Here is a 20,964-nt window from a genome sequence, read left to right as displayed (position 1 = left end):
AAATCCACGCACTTCTAATTAGTATTTGGTAATATGTTTAAATAAAGACTGACTGAGATCGCCAGCAACATTTCTTTGGAATCATATTTATTTCTCTGTATAAAGTTTTTTTAGGTCCTGCCATGGAAATATGTTCAAATTTTTGAATTCCCATGGCAAAGACTGTGATGATGGTAATTTCATCTTTAGTGGAGGAAAAAACCCACAGAATAGGCCGGGTAAGCTATTTACAACATTATTCCTTTATTAATTCTGCGTCGACTGTACAGAGGAATCCAGGCCTAAATGTTGGGACATTTTTAAAGCATATACTTTATAAAATTCAGCAAAGAGTGAGAAAACATTTTAAAAGAAAACACAAAAAGTATAAACAATTCAGCACTGTTATCCACGGCGGGCAATAATTTTAGGGGGGGGCAGGCGGGAAGCACACACACACACACACTCATTCATTCACACACGCAGATCCATTCACAACACTCATCAACATTCAAACATACATGCACCAAACATTCATTTAAAAACACACACACACACACACACACACACACACAAACACACACACACACACAAACACACACAAACACACACACTCTTATCTTCAGCCCAGAGTTCCCAGGATGGTTGGGACTGCTGCCTTCCCTCACTGGCTGACCTCAGGTCAGCCAAGAGTGGGATGGGGTCAGTGAGACTTCTGACCCCACCCCACTCTGTGACGAGTGTCACTGATTGACACTCGACAAAGGCGCTTCAGGGCTTAAAACTGAAGCGCCCAGGTTGGAGTCAATGGGTGACGCTTCCCCTCGTAACCAAGGGGGGAGGGCCTCGAGGTACCTTTGCTGAGCCGAGGAGATCACGGCCACTGGAGCTGTGGCGTCGTCAGTGCAGCAAAGTTCAGCTCGGGCAGCCTAGAGCCTGACCTTTGCTCAGCCTGACAGGCACTCTTCTTGAGGGGCAAAAGGTGGGGTGGGGTGTCCCTTCCGCCCTAAAGGACGGGCCGCGGCTGCTGTTATCCTTTCACATACCACCACACACCTACTGAATGGGCTACTGCAGGTCACAGATTATGGTATATCGGCAAACATTCTTTATCTTCATCAACACAAATAAATACTTGTTATTTATAACTGATGCCCACACATTACACAAATATAAAATGTTTTAAGCATCATAATAACATTCCGCAATAAGACACCAATGCCCTTATCAGTGTGTGTGAAGTGTAGTGTTGTCAGCCAGGAAATTTGTGGCCTGTCTATTCAAGACTACAAAGGAAATCTTATTAATAGCACCCAAATAAATGGCTGCATAGCAATGGGCAAATGTGTGTTGTTAATAACCGGTACATCAAACCAGTTTTACGAAAAAGCCAAGAACTAATGAGCGATGACCACATGTTCATACATTTTAAAATATGCTCATATTTTCGCTATTCCACACATGGACAATACTTCTCTTCATAATTAACTTCTACATCTTAAAGCAGAAAAAACAGCCATTCAAAGTTTAAGCTTGGCACCTTCATCAGAACTTACATTCACAGCTTCTACTTTGTATTCGTCATCACTCTCTGGGGAAGAAAGGTCCAGCAAAATAGGGCACACCTTGTTTTCAATGTCAGTTTGGTCGATTAAATCTTGGTCAAGTAACATTAACAAGGCTTCTTGGCTTGCTTTTCGAACCTAAAATTATGAAAACATATAAACTCATTTTTACTGTATTTTCGTACAGTTTAATTCAGAAACAATTTTATATATACAAACACCCTGTTATACTTAATCAGTATAACACATTTTTATAAGATATATCACCTTACAAACATTTAAACATTTAGCACTTTGCATACAAGATTTAGCTTGATGTGCGTAGTATCCTTTAAGAATTCACATATCCATTAGACTGTGGTGTGTCCAATTGTTTTAAATTTCCACTCAGTGCAACAGAATGTGTTAAAAAAGAAACCTCTTTGTAACATTTGCCAGTTTGCTAAAGGAACCTTAATTTCCCTGCAAATTTGAGTGTTTTCTTCCTAACACATAACTGGAGGAAAACATGATCTAGCAATGTCTTGTTTCAAACAGCTGGTGCTAAAATCACAAATCAATGTGCATTTCATGTTGCCAACCATCTACCCCATAATCAATTATTCATGCAACCTCTGTCGTAACACCTTTGGTTAACAATACTCAATAATGTATACTGAAACCTTGTAAACAACAAACTAGCAGTAACGCCATGCCAGGTGGCCAGGCTTTTCAAAGATTAGGGAATCCACAAATGGTTTATGCACCAAACATTGCCCTTTCAACACAAGATGCATATGATCCTGTGTGTAGTAGTAGTGTACAAGTTCTAGAGTTTACCACCCACATATTCCTCTCATACAGGTCTAGCTGTAACTAAGCACATGAGTTTTCGGTCCATAGTTTTACTGTAGCTAATTATATTAGCCTTTCTAAATCCAAACAATACTGATATCTCCTCCCGGCAACTGACACAAACCACAAGCTGACCACCTGTAACCAACTCTCCACCCAAGATACCACTTCCATCATGAAATCCATCTACCCAGGAACTCCACACAGACCCATGTCCACACCACATCTTCAACCATGGAAACCAAAGGATCAGCCAGAAATTCGCTACCCTGCTCATCACCTCAATCACCACCAAAACATTTTCCGATGCCTGGAAACATGCCAAAGTCAGTCCACCACTCAAAAAACCCTCTGTCTACCCCAGGAAACTTAACAATTACCTGCCAATTTCCTTGCTCCCTTCACTAGCCAAGGTACGGGAAAAGACTATCCACAGGCAGCCCACAGCACACCTGAATACACCTAATCCGGTTCAAGCAGCAATCACAGCACTGACACCACCCTGATCACAGCCACTAACCATATCCGAACCCTCCTTGACGGAGGATAAACAGCAGCTCTGATCCTCCTCGACCTCTCAGCAGCCTTAAACACCATATCTCACCACAATCTAAACCTCAATCAAAAAACTTCACCACATTGGAATCCAAGGAGAAGCACTCAGATGGATCCTTCATTCCTCACCGGAAGAACACACACAGTCCGCCTACCACCTTTCACCTCCCAATGTAAGGATATTGCCTGCAGTGTCCCCCAGGGGAATTCTCTCAGCCTTACGCTCTTTTACACATACAAGACCCCACTGGCCAACATCGTTAGATCTCAGAGTCTCAACATAATATCCTCTACAGATGATACCAAACTCATCCTCTCCCTCACCGATGACACTACCAGGTCCAGCTTCCATCGATGCATGACAAGTGTCGCCGGCTGGATGAAGACTACCTGCCTGAAGCTGGACACTGACAAGACGGAAGTACTGATCTTCTGCAACAACAACAACCCCTCCTAGAATGAATCTTGGTGTTCCCCAGTCCTGGAAACTGCGCCCATACCAGAGAACCACGCCACAAACCTCAGAATCATCATTGATAACAAGCTCACCATGAAATCACACATCAATGCCATCTCCTCTGGCTGCTTCCTCACTAAACATGGTACAGAAGATCTCTAAATGGCTAACCCTGCACACAAGACGCATCATGACACACACCCTCTTCACCAGCCGACTGGAATATGGCAACGCCCCCTACGTAGGAATCACAGCACACTTCCTATAGAGACTTCAAATCATACAGAACAGCACAGCCAGATTCGTCCTTAACTTCCCCCGACGAACCCACATAACAGCCCACCTCAGACAACTCCACTGGCTCCCTGTACAGCAGACATGGGAATTCAAGCTGCTGACCCATGCACCCAAGGCTCTACACAACCAAGGATCCAGTTACATTAACCACCACCTAATCTTCCACAAACATTTGCTAAGATTATGATCCGCCTCCCTATCACTTGCCTAAACGACCTGCATCCACCAAAGCAGAAGTGGAGAACGCTCATTCTACACTGCAGCAACGATCTAGAATAGCCTTCCCATCAGCTCCGGATCATCACCTCACTTCAAGAATTTCCAAGGGATCTCAAGATGTGGCTGTTCAAATGAAGCTTCCGGGCCCTCCAAGCATCTATGTACCCTATCAGGTGATTAGCAGCATTATATAAATCATGACTGACTGACTGAAACAAAGTTGATCACTTGCAGTAAATCAGAAAGAAGTCCCTTTAGCCGACAATATACTTTTATAAAAAAAAAATACAAATTAAGGCAGGTTCTCTACCTTTTTCCTATCATTCCTGGTTGCCCAAAGCAAAAATGCCTATGTTTAGGAAGAGGTGTCTTCATATAAGTACGTCATAGTGCCTCCATTGTCTGGGACACTGTTTTAATTTGGTCTGGTTGAAAGTCTTGGTTACACTACAATTCCCAAATCTTCAGCTAAGTTATTCACCATGACATATCGTTTGACAACGTAACAATGTCAGATTTTGTATGATCATCCAATCTTTCAGTTTTCACAAATAACTTTCAGATTTTTTCAAAATGATGAAATAGGTGATATCTCATAATTTTTCACAAATAGCAAACACTCAGTTCCATAAAGTTAAACTACTACTGATTGCAGTAATGCTGCGGCTGTGTGGTATGCTTCTGGATCTACAGTATTTATTAGGTTTTGTACCAAAACATACGCACAAGGGATTCTAGGGCCATATAACTAATATACATGTGCCATCAAGTCAATTAAATAAAACTCTTAAGATATCATTACATTAGAAAATAGTTAAAGAAACACTGCTCAATATTGTTTCTCACTTTTATGGTTTTGAACACTGTTGGAATCTGCAATCATTGCTTGACTCAGGCGCAAAGCCTTTACTGGAGCAGTTCAAAAGGGGAGGACCTTCAGGTATGTTCATTTTGACCCATATGGCAATGAGATGAGCATATAAGCCCATGTTGTTGAATCATTCAATACCAAGCATACTCTATTCTTGGGTTAAGACGTGTACATTAAATTATCTCTATATACAATTGTAGGAAGTTGGCTCGGTATATACTATTTCAAAGTAAGAAATAGTGTGCACAGAGTCCAAGGGTTCCCCTTAGAGGTAAGATAGTGGCAAAAGTAGATAATTCTAATGGTAGTGTGGTCGAGCAGTAGGCTTATCAAAGGGTAGTGTTAAGCATTTGTTGTACACACACAGGCAATAAATGAGGAACACACACTCAAAGACTTACTCCAGGCCAATAGGTTTTTATATAGAAAAATATATTTTCTTAGTTTATTTTAAGAACCACAGGTTCAGGATTTGCAGTAAACACATTAAATGCAAGGTACTTCACTTAGATACTTTAGGAACTTTGAATAAAAGCAATATCGTATACAGTCTTTGTAAAAATGGCAATAAGCTATTGTCAAAGAATATGCATAGCATGTGTATCTGCAGCTACACATGCCATCGAATATATATATATATATATATATGGAAAATGTCACTTACCCAGTGTACATCTGTTCGTGGCATGAGACGCTGCAGATTCACATGCTGTGCATATCCCGCCATCTAGTGTTGGGCGCGGAGTGTTACAAGTTGTTTTTCTTCGAAGAAGTCTTTTCGAGTCACGAGATCGAGGGACTTCTCCCATTTCGGCTCCATTGCGCATGGGCGTTGACTCCATCTTAGATTGTTTTCCCCGCAGAGGGTGAGGTAGGAGTTGTGTATATAGCAATAATGCCCATGCAATGGAGTAAGTATGTTCAGATAATGTGACTAAAGGGATTATATTTACAAATTTACGAGTTTAATTTTGATCAACTTACACCGGCTACAGGCTCCCGGGGAGGTGGGAGGGCGCATGTGAATCTGCAGCGTCTCATGCCACGAACAGATGTACACTGGGTAAGTGACATTTTCCGTTCGATGGCATGTGTAGCTGCAGATACACATGCTGTGCATAGACTAGTAAGCAGCTATCTCCTCAAAAGCGGTGGTTTAGCCTGTAGGAGTTGAAGTTGTTTGAAATAAAGTTCTTAGTACTGCTTGTCCTACTGTGGCTTGTTGTGTTGTTAACACATCCACGCAGTAATGTTTAGTGAATGTATGAGGCGTAGACCATGTGGCTGCCTTACAGATTTCTGTCATTGGTATATTTCCTAGAAAGGCCATTGTGGCGCATTTCTTTCTAGTGGAGTGTGCCTTTGGTGTAATAGGCAGTTCTCTCTTAGCTTTAACATAACAGGTTTGAATACATTTCACTATCCATCTGGCAATGCCTTGTTTGGATATTGGATTTCCTGTATGAGGTTTTTGGTAAGCTACAAACAATTGTTTTGTTTTGCGAAACTGTTTGGTTCTATCAATGTAGTACATTAGAGCTCTTTTTATGTCTAATGTATGTAATGCTCTTTCAGCTACAGAGTCTGGTTGTGGAAAAAACACTGGGAGTTCCACAGTTTGGTTTAAGTGGAACGGTGATATAACTTTTGGCAAAAATGTGGGATTTGTACGTAGAACCACTTTATGTTGGTGTATTTGTATAAAGGGTTCCTGTATGGTAATGGCTTGTATTTCACTTACTCTTCTGAGAGAAGTGATAGCTATTAGGAAGGCTACTTTCCAAGTTAAGAATTGCATTTCACAAGAGTGCATGGGTTCGAATGGTGGACCCATGAGTCTCGTTAATACAATATTGAGGTTCCACGAAGGAACTGGTGGTGTTCTCTGTGGAATGATCCTTTTTAGACCCTCCATAAAAGCTTTTATGACTGGGATCCTAAATAGTGAAGTTGAATGTGTAATTTGCAGATAAGCTGAAATTGCTGTGAGATGTATTTTAATGGATGAAAAAGCTAACTTAGATTTTTGTAAGTGTAGTAAGTAGCTTACAATGTGTGTAGCGGACGCATGTAATGGTTGAATTTGATTATTATGACAGTAATAAACAAATCGTTTCCATTTATTTGCGTAGCAATGTCTTGTAGTAGGTTTTCTAGCCTGTTTGATGACCTCCATACATTCCTGTGTGAGGTTTAGATGTCCAAATTCTAAGACTTCAGGAGCCAGATTGCTAGATTGAGCAATGCTGGATTCGGGTGTCTGATCTGCTGTTTGTGTTGAGTTAACAGATCTGGTCTGTTTGGTAGTTTGATATGAGGCACTACTGACAGGTCTAGTAGTGTTGTGTACCAAGGTTGTCGTGCCCAAGTTGGTGCTATTAGTATTAGTTTGAGTTTGTTTTGACTCAGTTTGTTTACTAGATACAGAATGAGTGGGAGAGGGGGAAAAGCGTAAGCAAATATCCCTGACCAACTCATCCATAACGCATTGCCCTTGGAGTGAGGCTGTGGGTACCTGGATGCGAAGTTTTGGCATTTTGCGTTTTCTTTTGTTGCGAATAGGTCTATTTGCGGTGTTCCCCAGTTTTTGAAGTAGGTTTGTAGTATCTGGGGGATGAATCTCCCATTCGTGTATCTGTTGGTGATCTCGACTGAGATTGTCTGCCAACTGGTTTTGAATTCCTGGGATGTATTGCGCTATTAGGTGAATGTGATTGTGATTCGCCCAATGCCACATTTTTTGTGCTAAGAGACACAGTTGTGATGAGTGTGTGCCTCCCTGTTTGTTTAAGTAATACATTGTTGTCATGTTGTCTGTTTTGACAAGAATGTGTTTGTGGGCTATTAGCGGTTGAAATGCTTACACTGCTAGTAGTTCTAGCTGATTTATGTGAAGTTGTTTCTGCTGAGTGTTCCATTGTCCCTGGATGATGTGTTGGTTGAGGTGTGCTCCCCACCCTACCATAGAAGCATCTGTTGTGATCACGTATTGAGGCACTGGGTCCTGGAAAAGCCGTCCTTGATTTAAATTTATATGATTCCACCATTGTAGCGAGGTGTGTGTTTGGCGGTCTATCAACACTAGATCTTGTAGTTGACCCTGTGCTTGTGTCCATTGTGTTGCTAGGCACTGTTGCAAGGGCCGCATGTGTAATCTTGCGTTTGGGACAATGGCTATGCATGAGGACATCATGCCTAGTAGTTTCATCACTAATTTTACCTGATACTTCTGGTTTGGGTGCATGCTTTGTATTACGTTTTGGAATGCTTGTACCCTTTGTGGACTTGGAGTGGCAATCCCTTTTTTTGTGTTGATTGTTGCTCCTAAGTATTGTTGTATTTTACATGGCTGTAGGTGTGATTTATGGTAGTTTATTGAGAAACCTAGTTTGTGAAGGGTTTCTATGACGTTTTGTGTGTGTTGAAAACACGGTTCTTGTGTGTTGGTTTTGATTAACCAATCGTCTAGATATGGGAACACGTGTATGTGCTGTCTTCTGATATGCGCTGCTACTACTGCAAGGCATTTTGTAAATACCCTTGGTGCTGTTGTTATTCCGAATGGTAACACTTTGAACTGGTAATGTACTCCTTGGATTACAAACCTTACGTATTTCCTGTGTGAAGGATGTATGGGTATAGGGAAGTACGCATCTTTGAGATCTAATGTCGTCATGTAGTCTTGTTGTTTGTCAAGGGGATTACGTCTTGAAGTGTCACCATGTGAAAGTGATCTGATTTGATGTAAAGATTTAGTGTTCTGAGATCTAATATGGCTCTTAGAGTTTTGTCCTTTTTGGGTATGAGAAAGTACAGGGAGTAAACCCCTGTTCCTTTCTGATGATTGGGTACTAGTTCTATTGCGTCTTTTTGTAACAACGCTTGGACTTCTATCTGTAATAGATCCATGTGTTGTTTGGACATGTTGTGTGTTTTTGGAGGCACATTTGGTGGTAATTGTAGGAATTCTATGCAATAGCCATGTTGGATGATGGCTAGGACCCACGAGTCCGTTATTTCCTCCCAATTTTGGTAAAAATCTGTTAGTCTCCCCCCTCTGGTGTTATGTGTTGGGGATTTGTGACGCTGAAGTTTTGAGGGGTCTTTTGAACTTCCCTCTAGTCTTAGGGAACTGTCCACCTCTGTATTGTCCCCGAAAGCCTCCTCTCCGATACTGGCTCTGGTATGTGGGCCTGGTTTGTGAGGTTGAGGGTTCTGTGGTTTGGCCCCGAAACCCCCCTCTAAATTGTGTCTTCGTAAAAGTGCCTCTGCTCTGTGGGGAGTAGAGCGCGCCTATGGCCTTGGCCGTATCTGTATCTTTTTTCAGATTCTCGATAGCTGTGTCCACTTCCGGCCCAAACAACTGCTGTCCATTAAAAGGCATAGTAAGCACAGCCTGTTGGATTTCGGGCTTGAATCCTGAGGTGCGCAGCCATGCGTCTCTCCGAATTGTGACCGCTGTATTTACAGTTCTTGCAGCTGTGTCTGCTGCGTCCATTGCTGAACGTATCTGGTTATTTGAGATACTTTGGCCCTCTTCTACCACTTGTTGTGCACGTTTTTGGAATTCTTTGGCAGATGTTCAATAAAGTGTTGCATTTCATCACAGTGGGCTCAGTCATATCTTGACAGCAAAGCCTGTGAATTTGCAATGCGCCATTGATTGGCTGCTTGTGCTGCCACTCTTTTTCCTGTTGCGTCGAACTTGCGACTTTCTTTGTCGGGTGGTGGTGCATCTCCGGAGGTGTGTGAATTCGCCCTTTTACGTGCTGCGCCTAGGCTTGTACTTTTTCTCCACCCTAGGAGTGATGGCCCTGCCTTTTACGGGTTCTTGAAATACATGCTTTGCGTGTTTCAACATTCCCGGTAGCATCGGAAGACTCTGGTACTGACTATGTGTGGACGACAGAGTATTAAATAAAAAGTCATCTTCGATAGGTTCAGCGTGCAGTGTCACGTTGTGAAAAGCAGCTGCTCTGGACACCACCTGTGTGTAAGCAGTACTGTCTTCAGGTGGTGATGGTCTTGCTGGGTAACAGTCAGGACTGTGTTCTGACACAGGCGCATCATAAAGATCCCATGCATCTGGGTCATCTTGGCTTATGCCTGTGTGCGTTGGAGACTGCACCATAGGTGGGCTAGCAATTGGTGATGATTGCGGTGTGCGTTGTGGTGACGGTGGCGGAGTTACTTGTTTTGCCACCTTTGTTTGTGGTTGTTTATCCTTCTCTTGGAAAGCCAGTTTCCTTTTCATCCTTATAGGAGGAAGACTTCTTATCTTCCCTGTCTCCTTTTGGATATGGAGCCTTCTCTGTGTATAATCTGGCTACCCTGCTTCTAGCTCTTGCCCGAATTTATGGCTTTGCATTTGTGTGGAAAGCCCTTGTTCCTCGGGGTAGGAACTTGTTTTCGGCTCCGAAGCCGGATGTTTCGGTATCGAAACCTTTTCAACCGTCTTTTTCGGCTCCGAAGCCACTTTTTTGAGTTTCGGTGTTCCGATCTCTCAGTGCCGACTCATCTTGGTGCCGGTATCTCGATGTCGAGATTGTTCTGAACCAGTGTCTCGGGCCAAGTCTTTTCTGTGCCGGTATCTCGACCGGAGTCGGATGACTTCGACACGTGTGCCCTTTTTCGGTGCCGATGGACGGTCACTGATTTTTTTGGGTTAAGCCATGGCCTGCTGGCGGTGGCGTCACCTGGGCTTTGATGATTTTTACGTGCGTTTTGGCCGGGGCTGTTTTACTCACGGTTTTCGGCGTCTGTTCTGTTTCGGCCTCGTCCAAGTCTGAGTGAGCAATGGAGAAGGTTTCTTCTTCCGCCAAGTCGTGGTGTCCTGACGGCGCCGACGCCATTTGAAGCCTTCTCGCTCTCCGGTCCCTCAGCGTTTTCCTTGACTGAAACGCTCGACAGGCCTCACAGGTATCCGCTTGGTGTTCGGGAGACAAACACAAATTACAGACCAAATGTTGATCTGTGTAAGGATACTTGTTGTGGCATTCGGCAGAAGCGGAATGGGGTCCGTTCCATTAGTCTTGTAGACGCACGTGGTCGGGCCGACCAGGCCCCGCCGGGGAATCGAAACCCCGAAGGGCCACCGGAGCTCTTCAAAATTCGGTGTCGATCTGCGTTAACTAACCCGATACCGAACACAAACAATACCGTCACATTTTCCGATATCTAACTAACTTTCCGAACCGAAACACGGAGCGAAGAGGAACACGTCCGAACCCGATGGCGGAAAGAAAACAATCTAAGATGGAGTTGACGCCCATGCGCAATGGAGCCGAAATGGGAGGAGTCCCTCGATCTCGTGACTCGAAAAGACTTCTTCGAAGAAAAACAACTTGTAACACTCCGAGCCCAACACTAGATGGCGGGATATGCACAGCATGTGAATCTGCAGCTACACATGCCATCGAATATATATATATATATATATATATATGGAAAATGTCACTTACCCAGTGTACATCTGTTCGTCGCATAAGACGCTGCAGATTCACATGCTGTGCATTATCCTGCCATCTAGTGTTGGTCTCGGAGTGTTACAAGTTGTTTTTCTTCGAAGAAGTCTTTTGAGTCACGGGACCGAGTGACTCCTCCCTTTCGGCTCCATTGCGCATGGGCGTCGACTCCATCTTAGATTGTTTTCCTGCAAAGGGTGAGGTAGGAGTTGTGAGTATTCTAGATGTGCCCATGCAATGGAGTAGTAATGTATGTACATAGTGTCTATTAAAATAATATTTATTTACATATTTACCATTTTCATGCAACTAATAACGGCTACAAGCTCCCGGGGAGGTGGGAGGGCGCATGTGAATCTACAGCGTCTCATGCCACGAACAGATGTAAACTGGGTAAGTGGCATTTTCCGTTCGGTGGCATGTGTAGCTGCAGATACACATGCTGTGCATAGACTACAAAGCAGTAATCTCCCCAAAAGCGGTGGTTAGCCTGTAGGAGTTGAAGTTGTCTGAATGAAAATGTCACTTACCCAGTGTACATCTATTCGTGGCATTAGTCGCTGCAGATTCACATGTTTGGCACAGTCCGCTGCCTGGTGTTGGGCTCGGAGTATTACAAGTTGTTTTTCTTCGAAGAAGTCTTTTTGGTCACGGGACCGAAGGACTCCTCCCTCTTCGGCTCCATTGCGCATGGGCGTCGACTCCATCTTAGATTGTTTTCCCCGCAGAGGGTGAGGATGGAGTTGTTTGGTATAAATAGTGCCCATGCAATGGAGTGAATATGTATGTACGTTAAGAGTTTATAATAATTATTTACAAATGTTCAGATGTTTAAGATTTATGATCTACTTCTAAACGGCTACAGGCTTCCCGGGGAGGTGGGAGGGTACATGTGAATCTGCAGCGACTAATGCCACGAACAGATGTACACTGGGTAAGTGACATTTTCAGTTCGATGGCATATGTTGCTGCAGATACACATGTTTGGCATAGACTATAAAGCAGTTACCTCCCCTAAAAGCGGTGGTTTAGCCTGTAGGAGTTGAAGTAGTTTGGAATAATGTTCTTAGTACAGCTTGGCCCACTGTAGCTTGTTGTGCATTTAGTACGTCTACACAGTAGTGTTTAGTAAACGTATGAGGCGTAGACCAGGTTGCAGCCTTACATATTTCGCTCATAGGAATGTTTCCTAGAAAGGCCATTGTAGCACCTTTCTTTCTGGTGGAGTGTGCCTTTGGTGTAATAGGCAATTCTCTTTTGGCTTTAAGATAGCATGTTTGAATACATCTGACTATCCATCTAGCAATGCCTTGTTTAGAGATTGGATTTCCTATGTGTGGTTTTTGAAAAGCTATGAACAGTTGTTTTGTTTTCCTGATTAGCTTTGTTCTGTCAATGTAATACATTAGTGCTCTTTTGATGTCTAATGTATGTAGTGCCCTTTCAGCCACAGAATTTGGTTGTGGGAAGAACACTGGCAATTCTACTGTTTGATTTAAATGGAATGGTGAGATTACCTTTGGCAGAAATTTTGGATTTGTTCTTAGAACTATTTTATTGTTGTGTATTTGAATAAATGGTTCTTGTATGGTAAATGCCTGTATTTCACTTACTCTTCTGAGGGATGTGATTGCAATGAGAAATGCGACCTTCCAGGTTAGATATTGCATTTCACAGGAATGCATGGGTTCGAAAGGTGGACCCATGAGTCTTGTTAAGACGATGTTAAGATTCCATGAAGGAACTGGTGGTGTTCTTGGTGGTATAATTCTTTTTAGCCCTTCCATGAATGCTTTAATAACTGGTATTCTAAATAGAGACGATGAATGAGTAGTTTGTAGGTAAGCAGATATTGCTGCGAGGTGTATTTTTATAGATGAAAAAGCGAGATTTGCTTTTTGCAAATGTAGTAAGTATCCTACTATGTCTTTAGTAGAGGCATGTAATGGTTGTATTTGATTGGCATGGCAGTAGTAAACAAATCTTTTCCACTTAGATGCATAGCAGTGTCTAGTGGAAGGTTTTCTAGCTTGTTTTATGACCTCCATGCATTCTTGTGTGAGGTCTAAGTGTCCGAATTCTAGGATTTCAGGAGCCAAATTGCCAGATTCAATGATGCTGGGTTTGGATGCCTGATCTGTTGTTTGTGTTGTGTTAACAGATCTGGCCTGTTGGGTAGTTTGACATGCGGTACTAGTGAAAGGTCTAGTAGAGTTGTATACCAAGGTTGTCTTGCCCATGTGGGTGCTATCAGTATGAGTTTGAGTTGGTTTTGACTCAACTTGTTTACTAGATATGGAAGGAGAGGGAGAGGGGGAAAAGCGTACGCAAATATCCCTGACCAACTCATCCTAAAGCATTGCCTTGTGATTCGCGGTGTGGGTACCTGGATGCGAAGTTTTGGCATTTTGAGTTTTGTTTTGTTGCGAACAAATCTATCTGGGGTGTTCCCCAAATTTGAAAGTACTTGTTCAGAACTTGGGGGTGAACTTCCCATTCGTGGACTTGTTGGTGGTCTCGCGAAAGGTAGTCTGCTAGTTGGTTTTGTATTCCTGGAATAAATTGTGCTATTAGGCGAATGTTGTTGTGAATCGCCCACTGCCAAATTTTTTGTGTTAGGAGGCACAATTGTGTTGAGTGTGTTCCTCCTTGTTTGTTTAAATAATACATTGTTGTCATGTTGTTTGTTTTGACAAGAATGTATTTGTGTGTTATTATGGGTTGGAAGGCTTTTAATGCTAGAAATACTGCTAACAGTTCTAGGTAATTGATATGAAATTTTGTTTCGTGTATATCCCATTGTCCTTGAATGCTGTGGTGATTGAGGTGTGCTCCCCACCCTGTCATGGAAGCATCTGTTGTTATAACGTATTGAGGCACTGGGTCCTGAAATGTCCGCCCTTTGTTTAAATTTTTGCTGTTCCACCATAGAAGCGAGAGGTATGTTTGGCGGTCTACCAACACCAGATCTTGAAGTTGACCCTGTGCCTGTGACCATTGTGATGCTAGACACTGTTGTAAGGGTCGCATGTGTAGTCTTGCGTTTGGGACAATGGCTATGCATGATGACATCATGCCTAGAAGTTTTAGCACAAATTTTGCTTGTATCTTTTGGTTTGGAAACATAGCACTTATTACCTTGTGGAATGCCTGCACTCTTTGTGGACTTGGAGTGGCAATTCCTTTTGAAGTGTTGATGGTTGCTCCTAGATATTGTTGTGTTTGACACGGTTCTAGGTGTGATTTTGTATAGTTGATGGAAAACCCCAGTTTGTGAAGGGTTTGTATGACAAATGTGGTGTCGTTTGCGCATTTTTTTACTGTGTTGGTCTTGATTAGCCAATCGTCTAGGTAAGGGAACACATGTATCTGTTGTCTCCTGATGTGTGCTGCTACTACTGCTAGACATTTTGTGAACACTCTTGGTGCAGTTGTTATTCCGAATGGCAACACCTTGAATTGGTAATGTATTCCTTTGAATACGAACCGTAGGTACTTTCTGTGAGAAGGGTGTATTGGTATATGAAAGTACGCATCCTTTAGGTCTAATGTGGTCATGTAATCTTGCTGTTTGAGCAGTGGAATGATGTCTTGTAGTGTGACCATGGTCCGATATGATGTAGGTATTTAGTGTCCTGAGATCTAATATTGGTCTTAATGTTTTGTCTTTTTTTGGAATTAGAAAGTACAGGGAGTAAACTCCTGTGTTTTTTTGTTGTACTGGTACTAACTCTATTGCATCCTTTTGCAGTAGTGCTTGAACTTCTAGTCCTAAAAGTTCTAAATGTTGTGGTGACATTTTGCGTGTTTTGGGGGGGATGTTTGGTGGGAAGTTGTGGAATTCTATGCAATAGCCATGTTGGATTATTGCTAATACCCAATTGTCTGTTGTAATCTGTTGCCAAGATTGGTAGAATTGGCTTAGTCTTCCCCCCACTGGTGTTGAGTGAAGGGGTTGTGTGACTTGAAAGTCACTGTTTAGGTGGAGGTGTTTTTGGAGTCTGGAATCTTCCCCTACTCCTTGGGAATTGACCCCCCCTATATCCCCTGAAACCTCCCCTTTGGAAGGAACCCTGATATGGTGTGGTTCTTGTTTGTTGGCTGGTGGTGTCTGTGGGTTGGCCACGAAACCCCCCTCTAAATGGAGTTTTTCTGAAAGAGCCTCTGCTCTGCGGGGAGTAGAGTGCGCCCATGGCCTTGGCCGTGTCTGTGTCCTTTTTAAGTTTTTCAATGGCTGTATCCACTTCAGGGCCAAAAAGTTGTTTTTCGTTGAAGGGCATATTAAGGACAGCCTGCTGGATTTCAGGTTTGAAGCCTGAAGTGCGGAGCCAAGCGTGTCTCCTTATGGTGACAGCAGTGTTGACTGTTCTCGCTGCAGTATCGGCTGCGTCCAGTGAAGAGCGGATTTGATTGTTTGAGATCGTTTGTCCCTCTTCAACTATTTGCTGCGCCCTTTTTTGGTATTCTTGGGGAAGATGGTCTACGAGAAGTTGCATCTCATCCCAGTGAGCGCGGTCATATCTGGCCAGCAGCGCTTGAGAATTTGCGATGCGCCACTGGTTGGCTGCCTGTGATGCTACTCTTTTCCCTGCCGCATCAAATTTTCTGCTTTCTTTGTCCGGAGGTGGGGCGTCACCAGATGTATGGGAATTTGCTCTTTTGCGAGCTGCCCCTACTACTACGGAGTCAGGTGGTAACTGCGAAGTAATAAACACTGGATCTGTGGGTGGTGGTTTGTATTTTTTATCCACCCTTGGGGTGATGGCTCTTGATTTTACGGGCTCTTCAAAAATTTGTTTTGCGTGCCGTAACATCCCCGGTAGCATTGGGAGACATTGATATTGGCTATGTGTAGCCGAGAGGGTGTTAAATAAAAAATCATCCTCTATAGGATCTGAATGCAGTTGGACATTGTGGAATTCTGCAGCCCTAGCCACCAGTTGTGAGTATGAGGTACTGTCCTCTGGCGGTGACGGCTTTGTGGGGTATGAATCTGGATCATTGTCCGGCACTGGGGTGTCGTATAGGTCCCAAGCGTCTTGATCCTGATCATCTTGACTTATGGTAGTTTGCGCTGGTGAGTGCATTTGTGGCGGTGTTTGTGCCGGCGATGCCTGTTGTAGTGGAGAGGGCGGAGGCGTGACTTTTTTGACCACTTTGGCTTGTGGTTGTGCGTCATCCTTGAGGAGACTGATACTTCTTTTCCTCATTATTGGGGGAAGGGTTGATATCTTCCCTGTGTCTTGCTGGATGTACAGTCTCTTTTGTGTGTAGTCTGATTCTACACTTTGGAGCTCTTGTCCAAATCTGTGCATCTGGCCACTTATTCCTTGTTCCTCTGAGTAGGATGAAGGTGTGGTATTTTTCGGCGCCGAGAGAGAATCTTTTTTCGGTTTCGGCACCGACAGAATTTTTGTTCCTTTCGGCATGGATTCTCGGTGCCGATGTTTTTCGGTGCCGGTATCTTGTCTTTGTCTCTCGGAGTCGCTTTCTCGGCTCCGAGGTTGCTCCATGGCGGTCCCTCGACCGGAGTCGGGTGTCTTCGCTATGGGCGTGCCCTTTTTCGGCGCCTTCGACGGGTCGCCTGTTTTATGGGTCGAGCCATGGCCTGTTGGCAGTGGCGTCCCCTGGGCTTTCGTTTTGTCGATGGTTTTACTTTTCGACGTCTTACTCACAGTTTGTTGCTGTTGTTCGACGTCGGAGTCTCCGGATTCTGATTCCGGAACCGAGAATGTTTCCTCTTCGTCGTCGAAACGTTGTTTTGTCGGCGTGGACGCCATTTGTAGACGCCTGGCTCTTCGGTCCCGGAGTGTTTTTCTGGACCGGAAGGCTCGACAGGCCTCACAGGTATCCTCCTTGTGCTCGGGGGACAAGCACAAGTTACAGACCAAGTGCTGATCTGTATAAGGATACTTACTGTGACATTTTGGGCAGAAACGGAACGGGGTCCGTTCCATCGGCTTCGATGTAGCACGCGGTCGGGCCGACCAGGCCCCGATGGGGGAATCGAAGCTACCCCAAAGTCTTCCGATGATCGGTGTCGATGTACCTAACTATCCCGATACCGAACGGAACAATACCGACGCTTTCTTCCGAGATTCTGACTAACTTTCCGAACCGAAACACTGAGCGAAAAGGAATACGTCCGAACCCGACAGCGGAAAAAAACAATCTAAGATGGAGTCGACGCCCATGCGCAATGGAGCCGAAGAGGGAGGAGTCCTTCGGTCCCGTGACCAAAAAGACTTCTTCGAAGAAAAACAACTTGTAATACTCCGAGCCCAACACCAGGCAGCGGACTGTGCCAAACATGTGTATCTGCAGCAACATATGCCATCGAACATAATGTTCTTAATACAGCCTGTCCTACTGTGGCTTGTTGTGTTGCTAACATGTCTACACAGTAATACTTAGTAAATGTATGATGCGTAGACCAGGTGGCTGCCTTACAAATTTCTGTCATTGGTATTTTTCCAAGAAAAGCCATTGTGGCGCCCTTCTTTCTAGTGGAATGTGCTCTTGGTGTAATGGGTAATTCTCTTTTTGCTTTAAGGTAACAAGTTTGAATGTATTTAACTATCCATCTGCCTATGCCTTGTTTGGATATAGGGTTACCTGCATGAGGTTTTTGGAAAGCTGCAAACAATTGTTTTGTTTTACAGAATTGTTTCGTTCTGTCAATGTAATACATTAGTGCTCTCTTTATGTCTAATGTATGCAAGGCCCTTTCAGCTACTGAGTCTGGTTGTGGAAAGAAGACTGGGAGTTCCACAGTTTGGTTTAGATGGAATGGTGATATGACCTTTGGTAAGAATTTTGGATTTGTACGGAGAACCACTTTATGTTTATGTATTTGTATAAAGGGTTCTTGAATAGTAAATGCTTGTATTTCACTCACTCCTTTAGGGATGTGATAGCTATTAGATATTGGATTTGACAAGAATGCATGGGTTTGAATGGTGGGTCCATGAGTCGTGTTAATACAATATTAAGGTTCCACGAAGGTACTGGTGGTGAACTTGGGGGTATCATTATTTTTAGTCCTTCCATAAATGCTGTAATGACTGGGATTCTACAAAGTGATGTTGTATTTGTAATCTGCAGATAGGCAGCTATTGCAGCGAGATGGATTTTAATGGAAGAGAATGCTAGATTAGACTTTAAGTGTAATAAATAGCTTACAATGTCCTTTGTGGAGGTATGTAGTGGTAGAATTTGATTAATGTGGCAGTAGCAAACAAATCTTTTCCATTTGTTTGCGTAACAATGTCTTGCTGTACATACGACACATCCTCCGTGGTAGCTATTACAGTTACCAAATTTTTAGCGGAGGCCTGGTACATCCGGCGTAGGCTTATTGTTTTAAAGGGCATGTGAGCCATCTTGACATTAGTCGACAGAAGGAGTCCCAGCTGTTATTTTTTAGTAGTATCAGTAGAAATTTCTTAGCAGGAACCTGTTGCCCCCTATATGAGGATTGATGATGACCAGGTCCTACGGGGAAACACTTGCACACATTGGTATGTTAGACAGAATTTTATATCCTAGTTTTTATCCTTTCTCTCAACATTTTAACCCATGTCTTATTTATTGTACTTTTTATCTACAATCAAATATCTAGTCTTGTTGATCTTATTCTAATACTGTCCTGATTACTACTGTTTTTATACTGTTATTATTATTATTATTATTTTATTTTTATTTATTTTTCTCCCCAAACAAACACTATTTATTATGTATGATTGTTATCTCTGTTATTTTAAATGGCCTAGATTTGTAGACCGAATGAACTCAAATAAAAAAATAAAAAATGTCTTGTTGTAGGCTTTCTCGCTTGTTTAATGACCTCCATACACTCTTGTGGAAGATTTAAATGTCCGAATTCTAAGACTTCAGGAGCCAGATTGCTAGATTGAGCGATGCTGAATTCGGGTGTCTGATCTGTTGTTTGTGTTGTGTTAACAGATCTCGTCTGTTTGGTAGTTTGATGTGGGGTACTACTGATAAGTCCAACAGTGTTGTGTACCACGGTTGGCGAGCCCAGGTTGGTGCTATTAGTGTTAGTTTGAGTATGTTTTGACTCCGTTTGTTGACCAGATAAGGAATGAGCGGGAGAGGGGGAAAAGCGTAAGCAAATATCCCTGACCAACTGATCCATAGAGCATTGCCCTTGGACTGAGGGTGTGGGTACCTGGATGCAAAGTTTTGGCATTTTGCGTTTTCTTTTGTTGCAAATAGGTCTATGTTTGGTGTTCCCCAGTGGTGGAAGTGATCATGTAGGATTTGGGGATTAATTTCCCATTCGTGAGTTTGCTGGTGATCTCGACTGATTGGCAATTCGCCATTGAGTGGGTGCTTGTGATGCCACTCGCTTGCCTGCAGCGTTGAATTTCCGACTTTCTTTGTCAGGTGGTGGAGCATCTCCTGACGATCGAGAGTTTGCTCTTTTCCTTGCTGCCCCTACAACCACTGAGTCTGGTGTGAGCTGCTGTGTAATGAACACTGGATCTGTTGGGGGTGGTCTGGACTTCTTTTCAACTCTAGGCGTGACAGCTCTTCCCTTTACAGGATCCTGGAAGACCTGCTGCGCACGCTTGAGCATGCCCGGAAGCATTGGCAGGCTTTGATAGGATGCATTGGTGGATGTCAGAGTATTAAAAAGGAAGTCATCCTCCACTGGCTCTGTGTGCATTGCTACGTTGTGGAACGTAGCTGTCCTGGATAGTACCTGTGTATATGCAGTACTATCTTCTGGTGGTGATGGCTTGGTTGGATAACATTCTGGGCTGTTATCCGATACTGGTGGTTCATATAATTCCCATGCATCAGCATCATCTTGGGTCATCCCAGTATCTGTGGGTGACTGCATTATAGGTGTTCCCACTGGTGACAATTGTGGTGAGTGCAGTGGGGATGGCTGTGGTGAGACTTGTGGTGCTGGTGACTTGTCTCTAACCACTTTGGCCTTTGGTTGCATTTCTGTTTCCTGAAATGCAAGTTTCCTTTTAGATCTGAGTGGAGGTAAAGTCTGAATCTTGCCAGTCTCTTTTTGGATATGTAAACTCTGTTGTGTATGGTCAGGTTCTTTCATATCTAACTCTTGCTCAAATCTATTTCTTTCCTTAAGTTGCATGGAAAGTCCTTGCTCTTCTGTAGATGAGCTTTTTTTCGGCTCCGAAACTCACGATTTGTTGCACCGTCGAGGGCCTTTCGCTGTCTGATTCATCAGAGTCTGTCTCTTGGATGGAGATTCTTTCTTCCTCCTCGACATCGAGCTGTTCTTTCTGTTTCGACGCCATTTGCAGTCTTCTTGCTCGTCGATCCCTTAAGGTCTTCTTTGATCGAAACGCTCGGCAAGCTTCACAAGTATCCTCTCTGTGTTCAGGTGACAAACACAGATTACAGACCCGGTGCTGGTCTGTATAAGGATACTTTGCGTGACACTTAGGACAGAAATGGAAGGGGGTCTTGTCCATTAGTCTGGGACGACGAGTGTGGTCGGGCCGACCAGGCCTCGGTGAAGAGTGGAAACCCCAAAGGGCCGCCAAAGCGGTCTTGATGTTGGTGCCGATTCACTAACACTAACCCGGTACCGAACGATAACAATACAGTCACATTTTTCGATACTTTAGCTAACTTTCCCGATTCGAAATACGGAGCGAAGAGGAACACGTCCGAGCCCGATGGCGGAAAGAAAACAATCTAAGATGGAGTCGACACCCA

General features: G+C 43.5%; 1 protein-coding gene across 2 annotated transcripts in view; it reads right to left on the bottom strand.

The window, feature by feature from the left end:
* Positions 1–20,964, bottom strand: part of LOC138303973 (serine/threonine-protein phosphatase 4 regulatory subunit 1-like) — a 284,441-nt gene that overhangs the window by 116,075 nt on the left and 147,402 nt on the right. For both annotated transcript variants that reach the window (XM_069243582.1, XM_069243581.1), the window contains one exon: positions 1,536–1,682. In XM_069243582.1, the coding sequence (XP_069099683.1) occupies positions 1,536–1,682 (147 nt within the window). The remainder of the gene's footprint in view (positions 1–1,535; positions 1,683–20,964) is intronic.

Source organism: Pleurodeles waltl, chromosome 7 (assembly GCF_031143425.1).
Source record: "Pleurodeles waltl isolate 20211129_DDA chromosome 7, aPleWal1.hap1.20221129, whole genome shotgun sequence".
NCBI classification, from domain to species: domain Eukaryota; kingdom Metazoa; phylum Chordata; class Amphibia; order Caudata; family Salamandridae; genus Pleurodeles; species Pleurodeles waltl.
This window is presented reverse-complemented; position numbering and strand designations above follow the sequence as displayed.